A 21,114-nucleotide genomic window follows, 5' to 3' on the forward strand; every position below is an offset into this window, starting at 1 on the left:
ATAGCCAGTGAAACAGAGGTAGATGTTTTTCTGGAATTCCCTTGCTTTCTCTATGATCCATGAGTGTTGGCAATTTAACCTCTGCTTCCTCTGCCTTTTCTAAACCCCAGTTGAACATCTGGAAGTTCTCGGTTCACGTACTGTGGAAGGCTGCAGGATTTTGAGCGCAACCTTACTAGCACGGGAGATGAGCGCCACTGCCCCGTAGTGTCAACACTCTTTAGTACTGCCCTCCTTGGGAACTGGGGTGAAGCCTGACCTCTTTCAGTCCTGCGGTCACTGCTGGCTTTTCCAGATTTGCTGACATGTTGGCTGCAGCACTTTAATAGCATCATTTAGGATTTTAAATAACTCTGCTGGAATTCCATCACCTCCACTAGCTTTACTGGCAGCAGTGATTCCTAAGGCCCACTTGACTTTACACTCCAGAATGTCCAGCTCTGGGTGAGTGACCACACTATTGTGGCTATCCAGGTCATTAAGATCTTTTTTGTCCAGTTCTGTATATTCTTGCCATCTCTTCTTGATCTCTTGTGCTTCTATCAGATCTTAACGTTTCTGTCCATTATTGTGTCCATCTTTGGATGAAATGTTCCATTGCTATTTCCAATTTTCTTGAGGGGCTCTCTAGTCTTTCCCCTTCTGTTGTTTTCTTCTATTTCTTTGCATTGTTCACTGAAGAAGGCCTTCTTATCTCTCCCTGCTATTCTCCTGAACTCTACATTCTGTTGGGTAACCTTTCCCCTTCTCCCTTGCTTTTTGCTTCTTTTCCTGCCTCAGCTATTTGTAAAGCCTCCTCAGACAACCACTGTGCCTTCTTGCATTTCTTTTTCTTTGGGATGGTTTTGTTTGCTGCCTCCTGTACAATATTACGAACCTCTGTCCACAGTTCTTCAGCCACTCTGTATACTAGATCTAATCCCTTGAATCTATTCATCACTTTCACTATATAATCACAGGGGATCTGATTTAGATCGCAATGGACTGGCCTAGTGGTTTTTCTCACTTTCTTTAATTTAAACATGAATTGTGCTGTAAGGAGCTGATGATCTGAGCCACAGTCAGCTCCAGGTCTCGTTTTTGCTGACGTATACAGCTTCTCCAACTTTGGCCACAAAAATGTAATCAATCTGATTTCAGTGTTGACCATTTGGTGTTATCCAGGTGTAAAGTGTCTCTTATACTGTTGAAAAAGAGTGTCTGCTATGACCAGTGCGTTCTCTTAGCAGAATTGTGTTAGCTTTGCCCATATGGTACTAGGGAATTGCAAATTAAAATAAGATACCACTACAAATCTATTAGTTTGCCAGAATCCAAAACACTGGTAACAAACATTGGTAAGGACGTGGAGTAATAGGAACTCTGATTCATTACTGGTAGGAATGTAATGGTCAAGCAAGACAGCTTGCTATCTAAAGATACTCTTACCATACAATCCAGCAACTGTGTGCCTTGGTATTTAGTATTTATCCAAATGACTAAAAAACTTATGTCCACACAAAACCCTGCACGGGGACATAGTTTTATTCATAATTGCTAGAACGGGCTGCACTTGAGGTGTCCTTCACTAGGTGAATGGATAAACTGGTGCTTCCAGACAGTGGAATATTCGGTGCCCCCAAGAAACGTTATCCACCTGTGACAAGATATGCAGGAGCCTTACGTGTGTATTACCCAGTGAGATAAGCCAATGTGAAAAGGTTACATACTGTGTGAGTCTAATGACACAATATTCTAGAACAGATGAAACTATGGAGATAGGAAAAACATCAGTGGTTGCCAGGGGTTGGGAGACAGAGCGACGAACAGGTAGAATGCAGAGGAATTTTACAGAGTAATGGAAATACTCTGTATGACATTATGATGATGGATATTTGTCATTATACATTTGCTCAAACCCTTACAGGAAAGATGTACACCACCACGACTGATGGCTAATATAAACTCTGGACTTTGGCTGAACCGATGTGTCAATGTAACTTCAGCTGCTGGGGCAAGTTGATGGTGGAAGAGGTCACACCTCTGTGGAAACTCTCCACTTCCCATACTTTTTGCTTAATTGTGCTGTGAACCTGAAACTACTCTAAAAGAGGGTCTAGTAAGATAACAACCACAGCAAATTTAAAGGCTACATTTCAAGCATCTAGAAGGAACATATCCCGCACCCAAAAGGACAAGTCTGGGTCACTGAATGCTGCTGGAGTAACGGGAGAGTGAGCTGAAGGACCTACTCTTTGCTCTCACAGAGCGGGCCCCTACCCAGGAAGCTCCAGGGTTGGGGCGACCCCCGCGCCTCCCCACTGCGCACACACCTGTCGCTCCGCCAGTCTCGGCCATCTTCTTGATCGTCTGCTGGTCATCCCAGCGGAGCTCAGAGAACCCCTCCACCTCGACATCAGGGTGCCAGATGGAGAAGCCGACCTTCCAGAAGCAGGAGAGGTGGTACCAGTGCGGGATTTTCCCATCGAACATGGGCGACTAGAAGGGCGGAATCAGAAGCGGAAAAGAGCCGTGAGCCTCAGGTGCGGCCCTCAGCACCAGACATCCCAAACCCCCTTGCTTATCTGTCAACAGAGGACGGCACCCACCCCTCAGCTGAGGAAGCTGCCTTGCCTGCCATGGGACAGGCACCAGGCCATCCCGTGGGGCTGACCGGCACTTCAGCTTAGAGTTCAGCCCTGAGCGCAGATACCAAACTTGCCACTGCGTTTCAGTCGCAAACTCAGCTCAGAACTCGGTGAAGGCACAGGAGATGCCAGTCCTGCATCCTGGGCCCCCCCAAGCGGAAGAGGCCCCGCCACCACCAGGGCCTGCACGACCCCCAGGGCTCTGTGCACCTAGGACAATGGGGAATGAGTCCCTGATAAGCGCCAGGCTGAGCAGATGTGTCAGAGAAGTGTCATGCTGGCAGCAGCCACGCAGATGTGCACGGAATGAAGGACTTTCATGAGGGAGACTCAAAGGGACCGGCTGAGGGGCGCCCCACCCCCAGGAGCTGGAGTGACCCTGCTGCCCACCACCCACCATGGGACACCCCACAGCTGTCTGAGGAACCAGCACCCTCATTTCACAGTCTCATGGGGGTGCGGTCAGACATGCAGCAGGTGATTCAGCCCCCGTTCTTTCCACTACGCTGCTCTACGTCTCTTGGCAGGAAGAGGTACTTAAAAATACACAAACGGTTCTTCTGACTGACTACCCCAAACATCTGCTTTGATAGGACATAAATCTAAATGTCAAGCAGATGGCATAAAACAGCATTAAAAATAAACACCAAGCAAAACGTTTAGGATGGAGTTATGCGGACACAGAAAGTGCTCGGGAAAAGCAGGGATGAGCTCTCCCAACTGGCCCTCTCCTACTAGGTGAGCAGCCTCTCTCTGGGTTTTATAGACAGCACTGAATAAAATACAGGGATAATGGCTGGGGCACAGGACTCAGGGTTGCGCAGCTTGGGTTTACAGCAGCAATGGCTGTCCTCTGGGCTTCCCAGCTCTAACCAGAGCCAACAGCACTTCCTCAGGTCCCATGACAGATGCCCCTTCCCATAGCTCCCCAGAGTTAAGATCCATTTGGGCTATTATTTGATCAAGGTCTGTGCCCTGCATCGGGTCAGGAGCTGCCAGAGAGGCGCCATGCAACGCCTGTCTTGCCAGCACAGTCACGGCAGGCACTCAGAACGTTTGCGGGGTGCCCCAGGTCTGGAGGGAAGAGGAAGAAAGGAAGGATGGAGGAACTCCTGCTGTGGGAAAGATGCTCACTCCAAGACAGCCCTCCCCATCCACACCCAGTCAACAAATGGCATTTCAGAGAACAGACTCGTGTCCTGGCTCTCAAACGTTCACCAAGGCAGCCAGCATATCCTTAAGCAACCGGACGTCTTGTTACAGCATCTGCAGTGGCCTTGACTTGGCTCTGCATGCCCTGGAACCCCTCTTTAAGCCTCCTCTAAGTGCAGAGGGAGGGCCCTAACTCATGGCTCTGCCCACCGCCCCCCCACCCCGGAACCTACGGCCACAATTTCTTCCTGGCTCTCTGAGGCCCCCACACTTGCTCCTTTAACTTTGGCCTGAGTGCTGTGTCCCCAGCCACCGGCACAGTGCCAAACATAACAAGTCTCCACCAGGATATACTCATGGCACAAACTCTGGGACTGCTGAGGCCGCTGGTCTCCCTCCAGAGGAAAGAACCCTTGATCAACACAAAGCTTTATACTTAAGAACTCAGGACTGAGGATGAGATGGCAAGAAAGTAACCAGACCAAGGTCACAAGACTACTGCCTCACCAGGCAGCCGCCCGGCTGCTGTAAGGAGCAGAATCCTTGGCTGTAGACTCAGCAAACATGAGGGCCCACCACGCACCAGGGTCCTTACCCAGCCACCTCAGGCTGCTTCCTGAGAAATGGGCTATAAAAAAGAGGCCACACCAGGGCCAGGCTACCCCAGAGAGTGCAGAACCACTGTTACCAGGAAGAAAGTCAGCAGGGTTTCCTGCAGGCCCTCCCAAGAACAGCAAGGTCCGGTTCATTCCCCTCCAGGCTGCCCCAGGGCCTGCCAGCTAAAGTATCAGGTATTGGATACTCCTCCGCAAACAATCCTCCCACACAAATGTAAAAGAAGGTATTTAAATCCAAAGGGGGTGGGGGTGGGGGAAGAAAGGCTTCTTTTTTCTGGCCTTCACCAGCTCAGCCTACAGGACCTACAAACATTTGTGTTAAAACTCCACCCTCAATTACCATTAGAGAAAAAAAATCACACTTAATTTTAATTCCTTCACTAAAAGTAAACAGGAGAGCCCAGAATGTTACACTTTGTTTAGTTTAGAAGTGTTTACTCAGTGGAACCCTCTGGACTAGAGCCAACCAGCCTCTTCACTCCTCACCCATGTCCCAGTAGAACAGGGTCCTCTCTGACTGTCCAGTGAAGCCTATGGATGTCCCTTTCTCAGACTAACATTTTAAAATGCACAATAAAATACGTAAATTCACAAAGGAAATCAATGGTATTGAAATAATTATGAAAACATTTAAAAAGTTTACTGGGATACAGTAATCTACAAGTCGCTCAGTCCAACTCTTTGCAACCCCATGGACTGTAGCATACCAGGCTTCCCTGTCCTTCACCACAAACTTTAAAGCATTAAATAACAAGATACAGTACCGCTTTAATTACTACTATAATCTTATTGCTAACAACTACTGTAATCTTGTTGCCATGTTATGCCACGCTTAGTTGTTCAGTCATGTCCGACTCTGTGACCCAACAGACTGTAGGCTGCCAGGCTCCTCTGTCCATGAGGATTCTCCAGGCAAGAATACTGGAATGGGTTGCCATGCCCTCCTCCAGGGGATCTTCCCAACCCACGGATCGAATCCAGGTTTCCTGCACTGCAGGTGGATTCTTTACCGTCTGAGCCACCAGGGAAGCCCACAATCTTGCTGAGACGAGTATAAATGATTATTTTTAAAAATCCCCAACATCTGTAAATGATATGAAAATAACTACTGCTGATGACAGAAACTGCAGTTACTGTCACTGTGCCTTTGCTTTGGGGCTTACATTCATAACTGTAGAAAGTAATGAATTGTAACCGAAGTCCAGGGAAGACAGCAATCTTTTCTCATTGAAACTCATGGACCTCTTGAGTTCTACATGCCATCCCACAGACTCCAGGTTAAGAGCCCCTGTATTAATGGGGACTTCACGAGATCAGCAAGCCACCCAAACGTTAGGATGAAATGAAAAGACGCTCTGGGGGAGATAAGGCTCCTCAAACAGGAGGCCTTGTCTACTCCTCCATCCTCAACTTTCTGCCACTTCTGTGGTGAGCTCCAATTTGGCACCCACCATGCCAAGGGCACCCATCAGGTGGCACTCACCCCAGCACAGCAATGTTTACCAGTCATCACCCCTTTAACCAAATTGGGAGCTCCCGGAAATGGAGTCTGTCCTTGTGCCCCTGGTACTTAACACCATGCCTAGAATCTAACTGGTGCTCAGTGAGTGTTTACTAAGTGATAAATGTTCAGTAGTGAGCTAGGTGGCCCTGAGAATGATACTAAGATGACAATGCCAACCCCTGTCATATTGTTGGAGCCTGTCAGGCTCCTCTGTCCATGTAATTTCCCGGGCAAGAATACTGCAGTGGGTTCCCATTTCCTTCTTCAGGGGATCTTCCAGACCCAGGGATTAAACCTGCATCTCTCAGGTCTCCTGCATTGGCAGACAGGTTCTTTACCACTAGTGCCACCTGAGAAGTGACATACTGTTGCTAATTCTAACTCCCAGATGGATCAGGATCTGTTTATTGGACTTTAACCTTCATTTTTCATTGTTCGTTACTATAATCATATATAATAATCTGCTTCCGGGCACCCTGCCCCTCTGCCTACAGGGATTAACACATACATCCCCTCTCTAAGGGCTCCCCTGGTGGCTCAGATGGTAAAGAATCTGCCTGCAGTGCCAGGGACCCGGGTTGGATCCCTGGGTCGGGAAGACCCCCTGGAGAAGGAAATGGCAACCCACTCCAGTATTCTTGCCTGGAAAATCACATGGACGGAGGAGCCCAGCAGGCTACAGTCCATGGGGTTGCAGAGTTGAACACGACTAAGCAACTTCAGTTTCTTTCCCCTCCCTAAGGTTGGCCATTTCAGGAGAGATTTGCAAGAAAATGATCTTTACTTTCTCAACTCCTTCCCCTCTGTGTCCTATAAAAGAAGCTGGCATCCAGATCCCAACAAGACAACTGACTTTAAGACAACAGTCTGCCATTTTCTCGGTCAGTTGACTTTCCAAATAATGAAGTTAGTATTCCTTGCTTCAATTAGCCTGTCGGGCAGTAAGCAAATTGAGCTGGGACTTGGTAACAATATTATGAAATGAGATAGCCTTAGTACACACTGGTACCCATTCCCCTACACCACCTAACTACCGCAAATGCAGCAATACCACCTAGTCATTCCTAAAATACCTACTGCCTCACCGGTGGAGGGAAATCAAGCTATCTTGACCATGAGCACTAAGCTTGGACAAAAGCTTTACCTTGGGGTGGGGAGGACAGGGCAGGTGGGAACTAGAATTACACAGACAGACGGGAGCTTTTTGGAAGCTGAAAGTGGCAGGAATCTCTCTGCCCTGGGAGGGGTCTTCAGACACACCACCTCACTTCAACAACTCTCCTGGCCTGCTCCGAAGCCTTAGGGACCACCGGAGGGAATCTTGACTCTATTAACAAGCCCAGATGAGAATCACTACGAACCACTCTTACTCAAACAGGATAGCTACAAAGACGACGTTCTGTGAACTTGGAAAGTTTGGGGGGAAATGTTAAACCATAACGTAAGCCAAAAGTGAACGCACTGTACTGAAATGACATCGACTTGCATAGTTTTGCATAATTAATTAAAAAAAAAGAGTGAGCGGGTGTTGAAATGATAGCCAAAAATAGATTAAAAAAAATCCAAATCGTCACTTGCCAGTCGCCACCGTCAATGTAGGACAAATATCTTCCAAAACAAGGTAGGTCAAAACCAGACAGACTAGCCTCAAAAAACCACGAGTCAGTTTCCTTCCCGAAACGTATGGCAATAAAATAAACCCAGAATTAAGGACAGAAGCGGCTCCCAATTTTCACAAAGTAAAAGGCCCCACCGGCTCCAGACCGTATTTCCCGGGCTTTTCCTGCAAGATCAGCAAAACCTGACGGAAGAAGGGTCCACCCGGCGGGCTTGTCCCGCGATAGCAGCTGTGCCCGCAGGCCCCGCGCTGGCTGGGAGCGGTCGGCCAGGCCCACGGCTCCGGGCCGGCCCTCCCCCCACCCTCCTCGGACGCGCGAAGGCCCGGCCGCGCACAAAGCGCCCCATCCGCCCGCACCTGCACCATGAAGGCCATCCGGATCGAGTCCTTGGGGATGCTCTCTTTGCATTTCTTGCAAGACGCGCGCCCGCTCTTGGCGTACTCGACCCGGTAGAGCTTGTCTGAAGACTCCGCCATCCTTCTACCGCTCACAGCTCCGGAAGCCCGACGCCGCGACCTGGAGACCCGCTGCTGCTACTGCCGTCTCAACCACCGATCCGCTACCCGGCGGCCAGGCGCCTAGAACCGCCGCCGCCTCCGAACACGCCGCGTAGGCCACCCGCCGCTCCCGATAGATTGCTGATGCCTGGCGGCGGGCACGCCCCGGCGCCCGTGCGCAGGGGCGGGGCCGCCGGCGCGCGCGCCCCCTGCCGGCCGGGGGTGGGGGCGGTAGTTCCCCGGCGCCTGCGGCTGCGCGACCTCCCTCCGGGATGCTGGAGGCAGAGGCCCGGCAGACCCTTGCCTGCAGCCCTGGGAAGGACGGGGTGCCAGTCCTTTCACCATGTGTCCCCTTTAACTGTTTGTCCCCAGGAAGGCTTAAGTGTTTTCACAGCTGATTCCAGCCAGATCTGGAAGGGGCTGGACTAGCTGGGGAAAGTCCTTTGGCAGCCAGAGGACCTGGGCAGGCCTTCCCCTGGGCTTGACTGCAGTCTGCGGACCATTGGGACCGAATACTAACTGAAGTCTAGCATCGCCTTCATATGGATTTTAATGCATGGATACAAATTTCGGGAGTCTCAGCAATAGTTATCACAGCACTGTCATGTCACTTTACAGTTGTTGGGGATGTAAACTACAAATTGGCACTTACCAAGAGCATTGCCAATGACAACAACAACAGAGATTGAACCCCATGCTGCTAAAGCTATTGACCTTCAACAGCCCTGAGGGAGTTCAGGGTGGAGTGAGGCACTCTGTGCTCCAGGGAATCTGATGGGACAGGTCTTTAGATAGTTGGATGTGTTGAGGAACAGATTTTATGATCTCAGTCCTTGCCTCGCCTCATATCTAGAGAAGCACTAAATCCCTTCATGGTGACATCAGATCCTCATGACTAACAAAAACCCTTTGTAAAATGAGTGTTTCATGGCAGTGAACTCCCCCTTCACCAAAACCTTTCCCCCACTGCTGCTTTGGAGCAGTCTCAGAGCTATCTGAGATCCTGCCTCCCAGGCTGCAGTCCTCATTTTGCCCCAAATAGAACTTAACTCACAACTCTCAAGTTGTACATCTTTTTTTAGTCAACAGGGAGAACTCAGTATTAAGCTCATCACTACTTAAATTTCAGTCACTGAAAGATCTGCCTCCCTGCTAAGTCACTTCAGTCGTGTCCGACTCTGTGTGACCCCACAGAAGGCAGCCCACCAGGCTCCCCCATCCCTGGGATTCTCCAGGCAAGAGTACTGGAGTGGGTTGCCATTGCCTTGGGTCTTGTTATTTAATGTAGAACTGTATATACCTGGTTTCTTTTTCAATTCTATGCATTTTATTTTATTCATCTAAAACATGATTATAATGGAATATGCTCTATTTGAGAATATTCCATTCTATAGAGGAAAAGAAAAATAAACAAGATGAATGAAACAAAACTTGTTAAACATACAGAAGGAAAAAGCCAGAAGTTTTTGAGATGCAGATGTTGAGTAGGCTAGTAGGTTGTGAGACAGACCTAGGCAAGAAGCTTAAGTAGTGACCTGTTTGATATGTTACATGTGAATAGAGTAAGTGGAATATACGATGCAACAAATAAAAGAATTTTACTTGGAGGGTAACCAAATCAACAGGCATCATCATCTGACCTCTGGGTTGACAAGTGTGTCATCCCTAATAGCCACTCACTGGTAATAATGTTGTGATCCCATTCTGGCTTCCATGTGCTCTGCTCAAGAACCACAGATAAAACCCACGTCTGTTCAGCAGGTTATTGGCGAGCTACGTCTGCGGCCAGGTGTGCTTGCCCCTGTGTCTTTCTGATAGGTGACTGTGGGTTGGCTCCAGGTACTTACTCTCTGTTGAATAACTTTGAATATCTTCAATTCCAGTCTTCATAACCCCACTGTCAGTCTCAGAGAGAGACAGAACAAATGAACATTGCAAGATCCCAGGTTTAGATGACGTGCTCCATCTCTCCTCCAGCCTGTCCTGGGTATGTTATCCACCCCATGTTGTTCTCCTTGCTGCAGAAGATGTCAATTAGGTGTTTCAAATTGATTTAATAAGCCCTGCAATTCAAGCATCTTAGTCTGTGGAGCTTTCTGTTCTGTGACTTCTCAGATAACTTGCCTGATAGTGTATCTGGAAGCTACTATTGCATTAGAGGCTCATAGACTTCACTGGATTGACAAATGGGCCTTGGGTGCACACACAAAGGTTAAGAATCCCTGCCTTACATATATCTGAACGAAACTATAATTTGAAAAGATACACGCGCTCCTATGTTCGTAGCAGAACTGTATACGATAGTCAAGACGTCGAAACAACCCAGATATCCATTGACAGATGAATGGAATGGAGTATAAGCCATAAAAAAGGATGAAATAATGCCATTTGCAGCTACGTGAGTGGGCCTAGCAGTAGTTTAGTAGTTTAGTTGCTAAGTCGTGTCCGACTCTTGGCGACCCCATGAACTGTAGCCTGCCAGACTCCTCTGTCCATGGGATTCTCCAGGCAAGAATACTGGAGAGATAATTATATGAAGTGAAGTGAGAGACAAATACCATATATCACTTACATGTGGAGTCTTAACATATGATGCAAATGAACTTACATATGAAACAGACTCACAGACATAGAGAAGGGATTATGCTTGCCAAGTGGGAGGTTGGATTGGAAGTTTGCAAATGCAAACTGTTATATATAGATTGAATAAATAGCAAGATTTTATCTGATAGCTCAGGGAACAATATTCAATATCCTGTAATAAACCCTAATGGAAAAGAATATGAAAAAAATTTGTATAACTGAATCACTTTGCTGTACAGAAGAAATAAGCACAATTTTGTAAATCAACTATTGGAGAAGGCAATGGCAACCCACTCCAGTACTCTCGCCTGGAGAATCCCGTGGACATGGGAGCCTGGTGGGCTGCACTCCATGGGGTTGATTCAATTTACAAAAAAGTGAGAGGAACTCCTGCCCAAGAACACTAAGGAAAGCCAGGTATATTCTACCCCTCTACTCGATATTTCTGTTTGGATATCTTACATGGACATCCAGTAATGTCCAAAACCTCCCCCAGTGCTTTCTACCTCGGCAAATGGTCCATGGTCCTCTGCATTGCTTAGGCTAAATGCTTCGTAGTCAGACTTGATTCTTTTTCTATTCCATATCCGATCCATTGCTGAATGTTGACTTCCTGACCTCCACAGTCTCTCAGTATCTTCCCATCAACATAGCACTGGTTTCAGGACCGCCTGCATATTTGGCGGTTCTGGGAGAGTCTCCTTCCATGCTGGCCCTTTTACATTCTTTTTCTGCCCATGAAAGCATGTGAGGTCACTTTAGATCTCATCCTGTGTTACTTCCACGTCCAAAACCTAAAGGCTTTTCATCACACTTGGAATAAAATCCGGAGTTCTTCCTATGGCTGAATCTGAGCTCTGGCTGCTTCCCTGACTTTGTTGCCATCATCTCCTGAGGGCTCCCACTGTCCCAGCCACTCTGGCTTCCTGCATGTTCCTCAAGCCCACCCCCACCCACCCAAAAGTTTTTACCAGTGAGCACAAGCCTCACTCCCTGTCTTCATTCAGCCTCTGCTCACATGTCTCTGTGACCACCCCAGCTAAGATACTTCATTTGTACGCTATCTTCATCTTCTTGCTCTGCTTATGTTCTTCTTTGCACTTATTATTTCTAAGCATATTTCATATACATGTATATGTTTATTGTCTGTCTCCTTTACCAAAATGTAAGCTCCACTAGGGCAGCGATTTTGCCTGTTGTAATATCCTGAGTGCACAAGCACTCAAAATATTGGTTGAGTGAATGAATGAATGCACGTTTGGTACTTCCTTTGCAGAGCCCACCTGTTTAATGAGTTTAATGACATGAGTTTGAGTAAACTCCAGGAATTGGCAAGGGACAGGGAAGCCTGGTGTGCTGCAGTCCATGGGGTCGCAAAGAGTCGGACACAACTGAGCAAATGAACTGAACTGATAATGCCATAAAAGTTTTTTTTTTGTTTTAATTAATACACTATTATATTTACTTAGAAGCATTTAGACTGTCATGAAACTGTTATAACTCCCCCTACCTCCAATTACAGGGGACAATTCAGTAACAGAACAACTATTTCCTATAAGCTGCATGAGAGACAACTGAAAAAACAACCATGCACCTATATAATTAATTTGTCCTGGGCGCCAACATGAAGCTGGTTTGAATTCCCATGCTGATTTACAACCAAAAGTGATACCAGGTGAGGTTGGTGGCCATGAAAAATAGCACCAGTACAGGGCTGTCTAAAAACTTATTGGGGAATTCTTGTTAACAATAATCCCCCACCCCCAAAAGGGGCAGTTTAAAAGAAAATCTTACAGTTTTACATTTCAGTTTTTTTTCAATTTAAAAGGAATGAATTGTGTCCAGGGAGGTTAACTGCTTGACAGAAAAGAAAGAAGAAGAAAAAATAAAAGCTGCCCTAGAACTATTTCATTCATCACTAATCATTATCTTCGACTTTGTTGTCTTTATCTTCCTCCTCTTCATTTATCTCTCCTTCATTGTCTTTCTCTCTCTTTTTTTTCTTGTTTGGATCAGCCTTGACATCATCTTTTTTTTTTTTTTTGCCGTATCAGCCTTCCTTTGGCTCAGGATGCAGCAAGATCCTTTCGGTACTTTTCCTGCCACAGTGCAGACTCCTTTTCAGGCTGCCTGCCATCTGCAGCACTGTCTCTCACATCTCTCCCGGTTTCTTTGCATCATTGCCACTAGACGGACCAGGATCCTCTTTGGTTTTGGGGTGGTACACCAAACACAAGAAACTGGCCAAAGGAGGCTTTTTGGGTGGTTGGAAACCCTGAACTTTTTGTTTCCATTTTGGGAGGAATAAAAGTTTTCATATCTGTTTGATAAGGGGCCTTGTCCACTCTTGACTTTTTCCTTTCTCTTCGTCAGACAAGGCTTTCCACATTTCTGAGCATTTTATAAGATTTTTTTTTTTTTTCCCCTTGGTGTGGACCATTTTTAAAGTCTTTATTGAATTTGTTACAATATTGCTTCTGTTTTATGTTTTGGTTTCTTGGGCAATAAGCCATGTGGGATCTTAGCTCCCCAACCAGGGATCCAACCTGTACCCCCTGCATTGGAAGGTGAAGTCTTAACTTGACTGCCAGGGAGTCCCCTTTCTGAGCATTTAAAGAATAACTTGAGAATGACTGAAGCATCTGGATGGATTTTCCTGGGCTCCTTCTGGCAAGTTTATGCAAAGAGCCTATGACGACATTTGACCTCAGGCTTCTCAGGGCCTCCTCTGCCCTGCCTCAGGGAGGCAGAGTCGCTCAGCGCCCCTCGCTCTCACTTGCCTCAGCAGTGTTTCTGGGGGTTTCTGAGTCCCAGTTTTCACATAAGCGCATGAGCCTGAAAGGCCTAGTGACAGCTCATTCCTTGGTCATTTAAGCCTTGTCTGCTGCCTCCCTGGCCCTTCCTCTGCCATCATCTTTACCACCTTGCCCCTCAGTGTTATTCTGCTCACCCTCTTCCAATACATCCGTTGCCAAATTTGTCTTTTTTATTTTTTAAAAATTGATTTATTATTAATTGAAGGATAATGGCTTTACAGAATTGTGTTGGTTTCTGCCAAACGTCAACATGAATCAGCCCTAGCTATGCATATCTCCCCCACCTCTTTTTTTGGATTCTTTTTTTTAAATTTACTTTTTATTGAAGGATAATTGCTTTACAGAATTTTGCTGTTTTCTGTCAAACCTCCAAAGTTAACTTTTTTAAAAAATGAAGTTGATCATGATGTCTACTCTGCTCAAAACCCTCTCTTGAATTTCCGTATCAAAACGTTGACAACCAACGCAATATTGTAAAGCAATTACCTTCCAACTAAAAATACATTTTAAAAAAAAGGAAAAAAAAATTATTTTTTCGACTCTAGGACTCCCCTGGTGGTCCAGTGGTTAAGAATCTTCCTGCCAAAGAGGGGCACATGGTTTTCATCCCTGGTCCTGGAAGATCCCACAGACCTCAGGGGAGATAAGCCTGTGATCCACAAGAGAAGCCACTGCAATGAGAAGCTGGCGCACTGCAACTAAAGAAAGCCTGCGTGCAGCAATGAAGACCCAGTGCAGCCAAAAATAAATAATGAAATTAAAAAAAAAAATACTTTTTGCTTATACGTGACAGAAATCTGGCTAGAAAGAAGATGGGTCAGAAGGGCAATTTAGGGAGAGAATACTGAAGTAGTTGTGTAAGAGAAGGAAAGTCAAAGTTAGTTGCTCAGTCCTGTCCAACTCTTGTGACCACATGGACGGTAGTCTGCTAGGCTCCTCTGTCCATGGAATTCTCTAGGCAAGAATACTGGAATGGGTTGTCATTTCCTCCTGCAAGGGATCTTCCTGACCCAGGGATTGAACCTGGGTCTCCTGCCTTGCAGGCAGATTACCATCTGAGCCACCAGGGAAGCCCCAAGAAGAGAAGGAAGAATCACCCAAACCTGGGAAGGATGGAATGTGGATGGCAATAGAGACGGTGGGATCCAGGGACTGAGATGCCTCTGGGACTATCTCCGCTTCTTGTTGCCACTTCTCCAGAATATGTTTCTTATAGAAGACTGGCTTCTGCTACATACAGCAGAGATTAAGGCCCCAGATGTCTCTTGACCTCTCTTTTTTTTATAGCTTGTGTCATTAGGGGGAGGGTCTTTTCCCCTCTGTTTTGCATAAGACATTTCAGGTGGGAATTCTGATGAAAACAGTGTGGGTCAGATGCCTATCCCCGAGCCAATCAACAGGGACTCAGAGGTCTGGTCACGTAAGAACATGGAGCTTCTCTATAGCAGCTACTTAGATGGGGTGGGGTGGGGTGGGTTCCCAGAGAAAGAAGGGGCTAGGCAGACAATAGTTACTCCACTTTGCCCAACCAGACCCAGGCAGCTGGTGGCCTGAAGGCCACATTTGGCCCACAGCATTGTCTTAAATTGGCTTAAGATGGTTTTGAACTGTTTGTTAACATTTCAAAACCTGAATGTTTCTCATAAAAGCCTGGATTTCTGTTTTAACTTGAAATGTGGGAACCCTGGATCTCGAATTCTCATGTGGCAAAAATTGGCTGGAGCTGAATGGGTGTTGCCCATTTAAAATGGGGTACTCAATTGTCGTTGTCCTCTCACCTCTTGCTACTCCCCTGTTATCTATTGCTGCATAATCAACCACTCAAAACTATGAGGTGAAAAGCAATAAAGTCACTTATGGTCATTCAGTTCAGTAGCTCAGTCATGTCCGACTCTTTGCGACACCATGGACTGCAGCACGCCAGGCCTCCCTGTCCATCACCAACTCCTGGAGTTTACTCAAACGCATGTCCATTGAGTCAGTGATGCCATCCAACCATCTCATCCTCTGTCGTCCCCTTCTCCTCTTGCCTTCAATCTTTCCCAGCATCAGGGTCTTTTCAAATAGTCATTACCAGCCATGTTCCTGGAGGTTGGCTGGTTTCTACCAGATGGGTCTCACCCAGGGTCTCAGGTGGTTGCAGTCAGCTGGAAGGCTTCCTTTGGTGGCTGCAGCTGGCTCTTGGCTGGGCTGTAGGCGGAAGCCCCTTCACATGGCCTTGCTGTGATTTGGGCTCCCTCACAGCATGGCAGCTGCCCTCTCTTCTCAGGGAAGACTCAGTCTCTATGCTATGTGTTCACTTTTTAAGTTACATTCTTTCCAGGAGCTGTTTTCATTTCAGATAAGAAAATGAAGATAAGCAGAGAAGAATGGACAGCTCAAGGTCACCTGGTATTAAAGCCAGGAAGAGAACTGAGCCTCTGCCTTTCCCTCTCAATTTACAGTTTACGCCACTGTCTCCTCCATCCTTCTCTCTCTGATGAAAGCGCCGGTGTCTTCTAGACTCTTCCTTGTACTGCAGCCGGCTGTGGCCAGACCTGGCCCCTCACTAGGTTTCAGCTCTTCCTTGGCAGAAACTTTCTTTTGCTCAACATTATTTCTGTATGACAGCTAGATGCCTGGCATTTAGCTGGCCTTCAGAAAGTGTTTATTTAATCAAATCCATACTTTTCAAGTACCCTCAATTTTCTTTTTATTGTATAGCTAGCTCCACAGGAACCTCAATTCCTGTTGTATGTGGGGATGGGCAACTGACCAGGGGCAAGGAAATACATCCCCACCTGCTCACCGTCTCTCAGGACCTCCAGAGATGCCTGAGGAGCTCAGAGCCCAGGTATTATTGTTTTGGGGAGAGGTGTATGTGTGTGAGAGAGACTGAATTTAAGGGACGTATGGTGGTTTTTCTTTGATAAAACTAAACAACAAAAACAAACAATAAATTAAACAACACAGGTATGAATAGAATACAGAATGGAAGCCTTTCTACTCTCAAGCTGTCCCTACACCTGTTCCCACAGCTCAGAGGTCATCACTCATCATTGTTTATGGTTCAGCCTATAACCTGCAAGATTCTTTACACACACAGCATGAGTTGAATACATACTGTACCCTACATTTTTTAGTATCCCAGAGATACCATTCCTTTCAACAGCTGCTTGCACATTTATAAAATAGATGAACCATACTTTCGTTGGTTTGTTTGGAGGGATGATAATGTTACTTATGTTTATCTGTACTGAGTTTTCATATTTCACACATGACACACAGACACATCCATTTTGTAAAATATTTAGGTTTAGTGGTTTAGTTGCTAAGTTGTATCTGACTCAACATATGGACTATAGCCTGCCAGGCTCCTCTGTCCATGGAATTCTTCAGGCAAGAATACTAGAATGGGTTGCCATTTCCTCTTCCAGGGGATTGTCCCGACTCAGGGATCAAACCCAGGTCTCCTGCTCTGCAGGCAGATTCTTTACCAACTGAGCCACAGGGCTGTGTTCAACACAGCAGCCACTTCCCATGTGTGACTACAGAGCACCTGAAATGTGGTGAGTTTGAATTCAGATGTGCCGTACGTGTAAATGCACATTGGATTATGGAGACTTAGTATAAAAAAACTAAAGTAAAATATCTCACTGGTAATTTGTTTATATTGATTATATGTTGAAATGATAATGTTTTGGAATATTGGGTTAAATAAAATATATTGTTAAAATCAATTTTATGCTTTTTTTTTAATGGCTAAAATTTGAAATTACATAAGCGTTTTGCATTATATTTATTTTGGGCAGAGCTGATTTGGAGAAAATAAATGTGTACAGAGCAAAAGATGAAAATTCAATTTCATAATCTAACCTCTTGCCTCCCTAAGTTGTTACTGATTTTTATTGCTTTCCAATATGTATTTTAAGACTTTGTACTTTATCCTGAATTATGTTTTTTCCATATTCTTCAGATTGTGTATGTATATCGTGCTTTTGTTTGTTTGTCTTTGAAAAAGTTTATACTATTACTTTTCATAAATACTTTAATTGCAGAGACTTCCCCAGTGATCCAGTGGTTAAGATTCTGTGTCTCCAATGCAGGGGACAGGGTTGCAGTTCCTTATTGGGGAACTAAGATGCCACATGCCACACATGTGGCCAAGAAAATAGAATAAAATAAAATAAATACCTTAGGGGAAGTTCCCTGACTAACCAGTGGCAAAGACTCCATGCTCCCAGTGCAGGGGGCCCTGGTTCGATCCCTGGTCAGGGAACTAGATCCCACATGCCACAACTGAGAGTTCACATGTTGCAACTAAAGATCCCAAGAGCCGCAACTAAGAGCCGACGTAGCCAAATAAATATTTAAAATAAATAAATAAATACCTTAATTGCAAATAAAATAAAGACAGTAAACTCTTCTGGTTTCTCCACAACCCTGATCCTTCTCCAAGATGCATTGTTTTGAGTACTGGCATTGCCACTTACCAAACTGAAGACAAGAAATAGAAATCCTAATATCTGAATAATAGAAATCCCTATTCTTCTCTATCTCAGAAAGAGAAGAATAGAAATGGAGAGAAGGAATTATTTCAAGAAATACTGATGGTATTTCCTCAAAATTAAAACAAACAAAGAAACATGAAAAACCTTTGATTGCAAGATCCATAGAATTTCAGATAGAAAAAGAAAAACCCACATATAGACTCATACAGAAGTGTAAGGATACCAAAAATAAAGAGAAAATGGCAAAACCTATATAAAGAAAGAGCAGAACACGCAAAAGAACGAGAATCAATTTGCCACCAGATTTTCCAACAGCAAAACCATGTAGTATTGGTCAGAGAGATTCCAGAGGAAAATATATCTTTTATGGGAAAAGCTAAAGACATCAAGGTTAGCTAGAAAATTAACACAAAGAATACTGGAGTGGGTTGCCATTTCCTTCTCCAGGGGCTCTTCCCAACCTAGGGATCGAACCTGGGTTTCCTGCATTGCAGACAGTGTCCTGCATTGCAGGCAGATTCTTTACCAACTGAGCTGCCAGGAAGCCCCCTAGGTCTTAAGAGAGAAAGACACAAAATAGGCCTTAAGAGAGAAAACAGGCAAGGTCTCAGAATGCCTTCCACATTTTGGTCTCACAATAAAGGAGGCAAGAACAGAGTGGGAGAAAGTTGAAGTATCAGTGGAAGTGAAAACTGCACATCTTGATGGGCCTGGCAAAGGAACTCCTCTTGTGCTAATACTATTATAATTAAAAACCCCACATGCTAGTAAAGCAAACACCAATTTGAAGGAGTCACCCATAATTTAGACTGCTTCAATCTGGAGAAACATCTGAGGTAGCGTTTGTGGACGGTCTGAACACAGAGGCGTAAGCACGCGAGAAAGAATGTGCATTATCTTTTAAAAAGCTGAGTATAAGTCTCTACAATAAAGAGAGCTTCTGTGAAAGAAAACAGTGATAAATTGTACTTCATCAAAATGAAAAACTTGAGCTTCTCAAGACACACTATGAAGATGCTAAATAAGTAAGCTATAGAATTTGAGACTACGTTTGCACAGGTGTACCTGAAAAAGAATTTGAAATCAATGTATGTTAATATTAAGCAAAAAAGCAACCTAGTAAAGACATGTAAAAGAATAGAGACATCTCAGGGAAGAAAACGAGGAACTCAAGAGCATGAGTCAGCAGGAGTACAAATTAAAACCATAATGAGGTACTAGTTCATACCCAACAGAACAGCTACAATTGAAAAGGTTGACAATTCTAAGTGTTGGTGAAAATGTGGCAGAAGTAGAGTTCCTTCACATTGCTGGCGGGATTGTAAATGGAACAACTACTTTGGAGAATTCTTTGACAGTTTCTCATAAAATTATGTATATATCTACGCCATGATCCAAGAATTTCATTCCTAGATACTCAAGAATAATGAAAACATATTCTGTAAAAAGAAAAGAATCATAGCAACTTTATTTACATAGCCAAGCACTAGAAATAATCCAAACACCCATCAATAGGATAATAGATAACCAATTATATTACATTCTTTCAAAGAACTATGCCTCAGCAATACAAAGGAATAAACTACTGATAACAAAGATAAATATTAAAACATCATATTGCGCAAAAGAAGCCAACTACAGAATGTTAATGCTGGTGATGGAAATCAGAACGGTAATTGCAGCAGGCGTGGGTGGGTGACTATGGACTGGAAGAGGTGTGGGATAATAGAAATGTTTTGTTTGTTATTTTGTGTTTTAATAACTTAGGGGTTTACAATTGCTGAAACTCACCAAACTGAATACTTAAGATCTGTGTATTTTATTGCGTGTAAATTATACCTTTTTTTTTAAAAAAGTAATTCTTTTTTAAAAAAAGACAAAATAAAAAAATTAAAATGCCCAGGACTGAATGATAACGAAAACATTTTGCTTCAAAGTTATGGAATCCAGCAAGATTGGCCCTCTAAGGGCAATTTATAGTCTTAACTACTTATATTAAAAAAAGAAGAAAGCCCATTTTTCAAAATGAGTTAATGTCCGTATTTAAGAAGTGATAATAAATGTTCAAATGAATGGATAAAGAAGATGTGTGTGTGTATATATATATATATATAAAATATACACAATGGAATATTACTTAACCATAAACAATGAATGAAATAATGCCATTTGCAGCAACATGGATGGACCTAGAGATTACCATACTAAGTGAAATAAGTCAGACAGAGACAAATATCATATGATATCACTAATATGTGAAAAGAAAAAATGATGCAAATGAACATATTTACAAAACAGAAATAGAGTCATGGATATAGAAAAAACACTTATGGTTACCACTGGGGAAAGTGGGTGGTGGAGGGATAATCTGGGATACTGGGATTGACATATGCACACTGCTATACATAAAACAGATAACTAATAAGGACCTAATATATAGCACAGGGAACTCTACTCAATACTCTGCAATGACCCATATGAGAAAAGAATCTAGAAAGACGTGGATATATCATTTTGTATACATATAATTCATTCACTTTGCTGTACAGCAGAAACTAACACAAATTGCAAATCAACTATACTCCAATAAAAATTTTTTAAAACAAGAAGTGATAATAAGCAACAAGAGTTTACTGTATAGCACAGGGTACTAGGTTCAATATCTTTAATAATCTGTAATGGAAATTAATTGAAAAAAGAATATATATATGTATACATGAATCACTTTGCCGTACACCTAAAACTAACACAATATTATAAATCACCTATACTCCAACTTAAAAAAAATAGGTAAAAAAGAGGAAGTGACAAAAACAATAAACTCTAAGTATAAAGACAGAATAAAATAAATAAGAGCAGAAATCAGTGATCAGTGAAATAAGAATGAAGGTAAAATAGAAAATATCAACTAATCGAAAGTTTTTTAAATTTTATTTTAATTATGATAAAACACACATAATATTTATAATCTTAACCATTTTTAAGTGTGTGAACCATTTCTAAGAGAATGTATTCAACAGTAGTGTTAAATACATTACTGCTGTTGTGCAACCGCTTTCCAGAACTCTTTTCAGTAAAACTCAAAGTGTATACTTATGAAACAACTCCCCATTTCTTCCTTCCTCTAACTCCTGGCACCTACCCTGCTACTTTCTGTCTATGAATTGGAGGTTTGTTCTAGGTATTCATGTAAGTGTGGAATCATATAG

The 21,114-nt window shown here is 44.1% G+C and overlaps 1 protein-coding gene across 2 annotated transcripts in view; it reads right to left on the reverse strand.

The window, feature by feature from the left end:
- Positions 1-8,166, reverse strand: part of PARP1 (poly(ADP-ribose) polymerase 1) — a 41,453-nt gene extending 33,287 nt beyond the window's left edge. Inside the window, exons 1-2 of one of the 2 annotated variants that reach the window (XM_005216796.5) lie at positions 7,876-8,166; positions 2,313-2,478 (exon numbers count right to left, since the gene is read on the reverse strand). In XM_005216796.5, the coding sequence (XP_005216853.1) occupies positions 2,313-2,478; positions 7,876-7,995 (286 nt within the window). In that variant the 5' untranslated portion in view covers positions 7,996-8,166. 2 annotated transcript variants of the gene reach the window in all.
- Positions 8,167-21,114: the final 12,948 nt, after the last annotated feature.

This window comes from Bos taurus, chromosome 16 (assembly GCF_002263795.3).
Source record: "Bos taurus isolate L1 Dominette 01449 registration number 42190680 breed Hereford chromosome 16, ARS-UCD2.0, whole genome shotgun sequence".
Classification (NCBI taxonomy): domain Eukaryota; kingdom Metazoa; phylum Chordata; class Mammalia; order Artiodactyla; family Bovidae; genus Bos; species Bos taurus.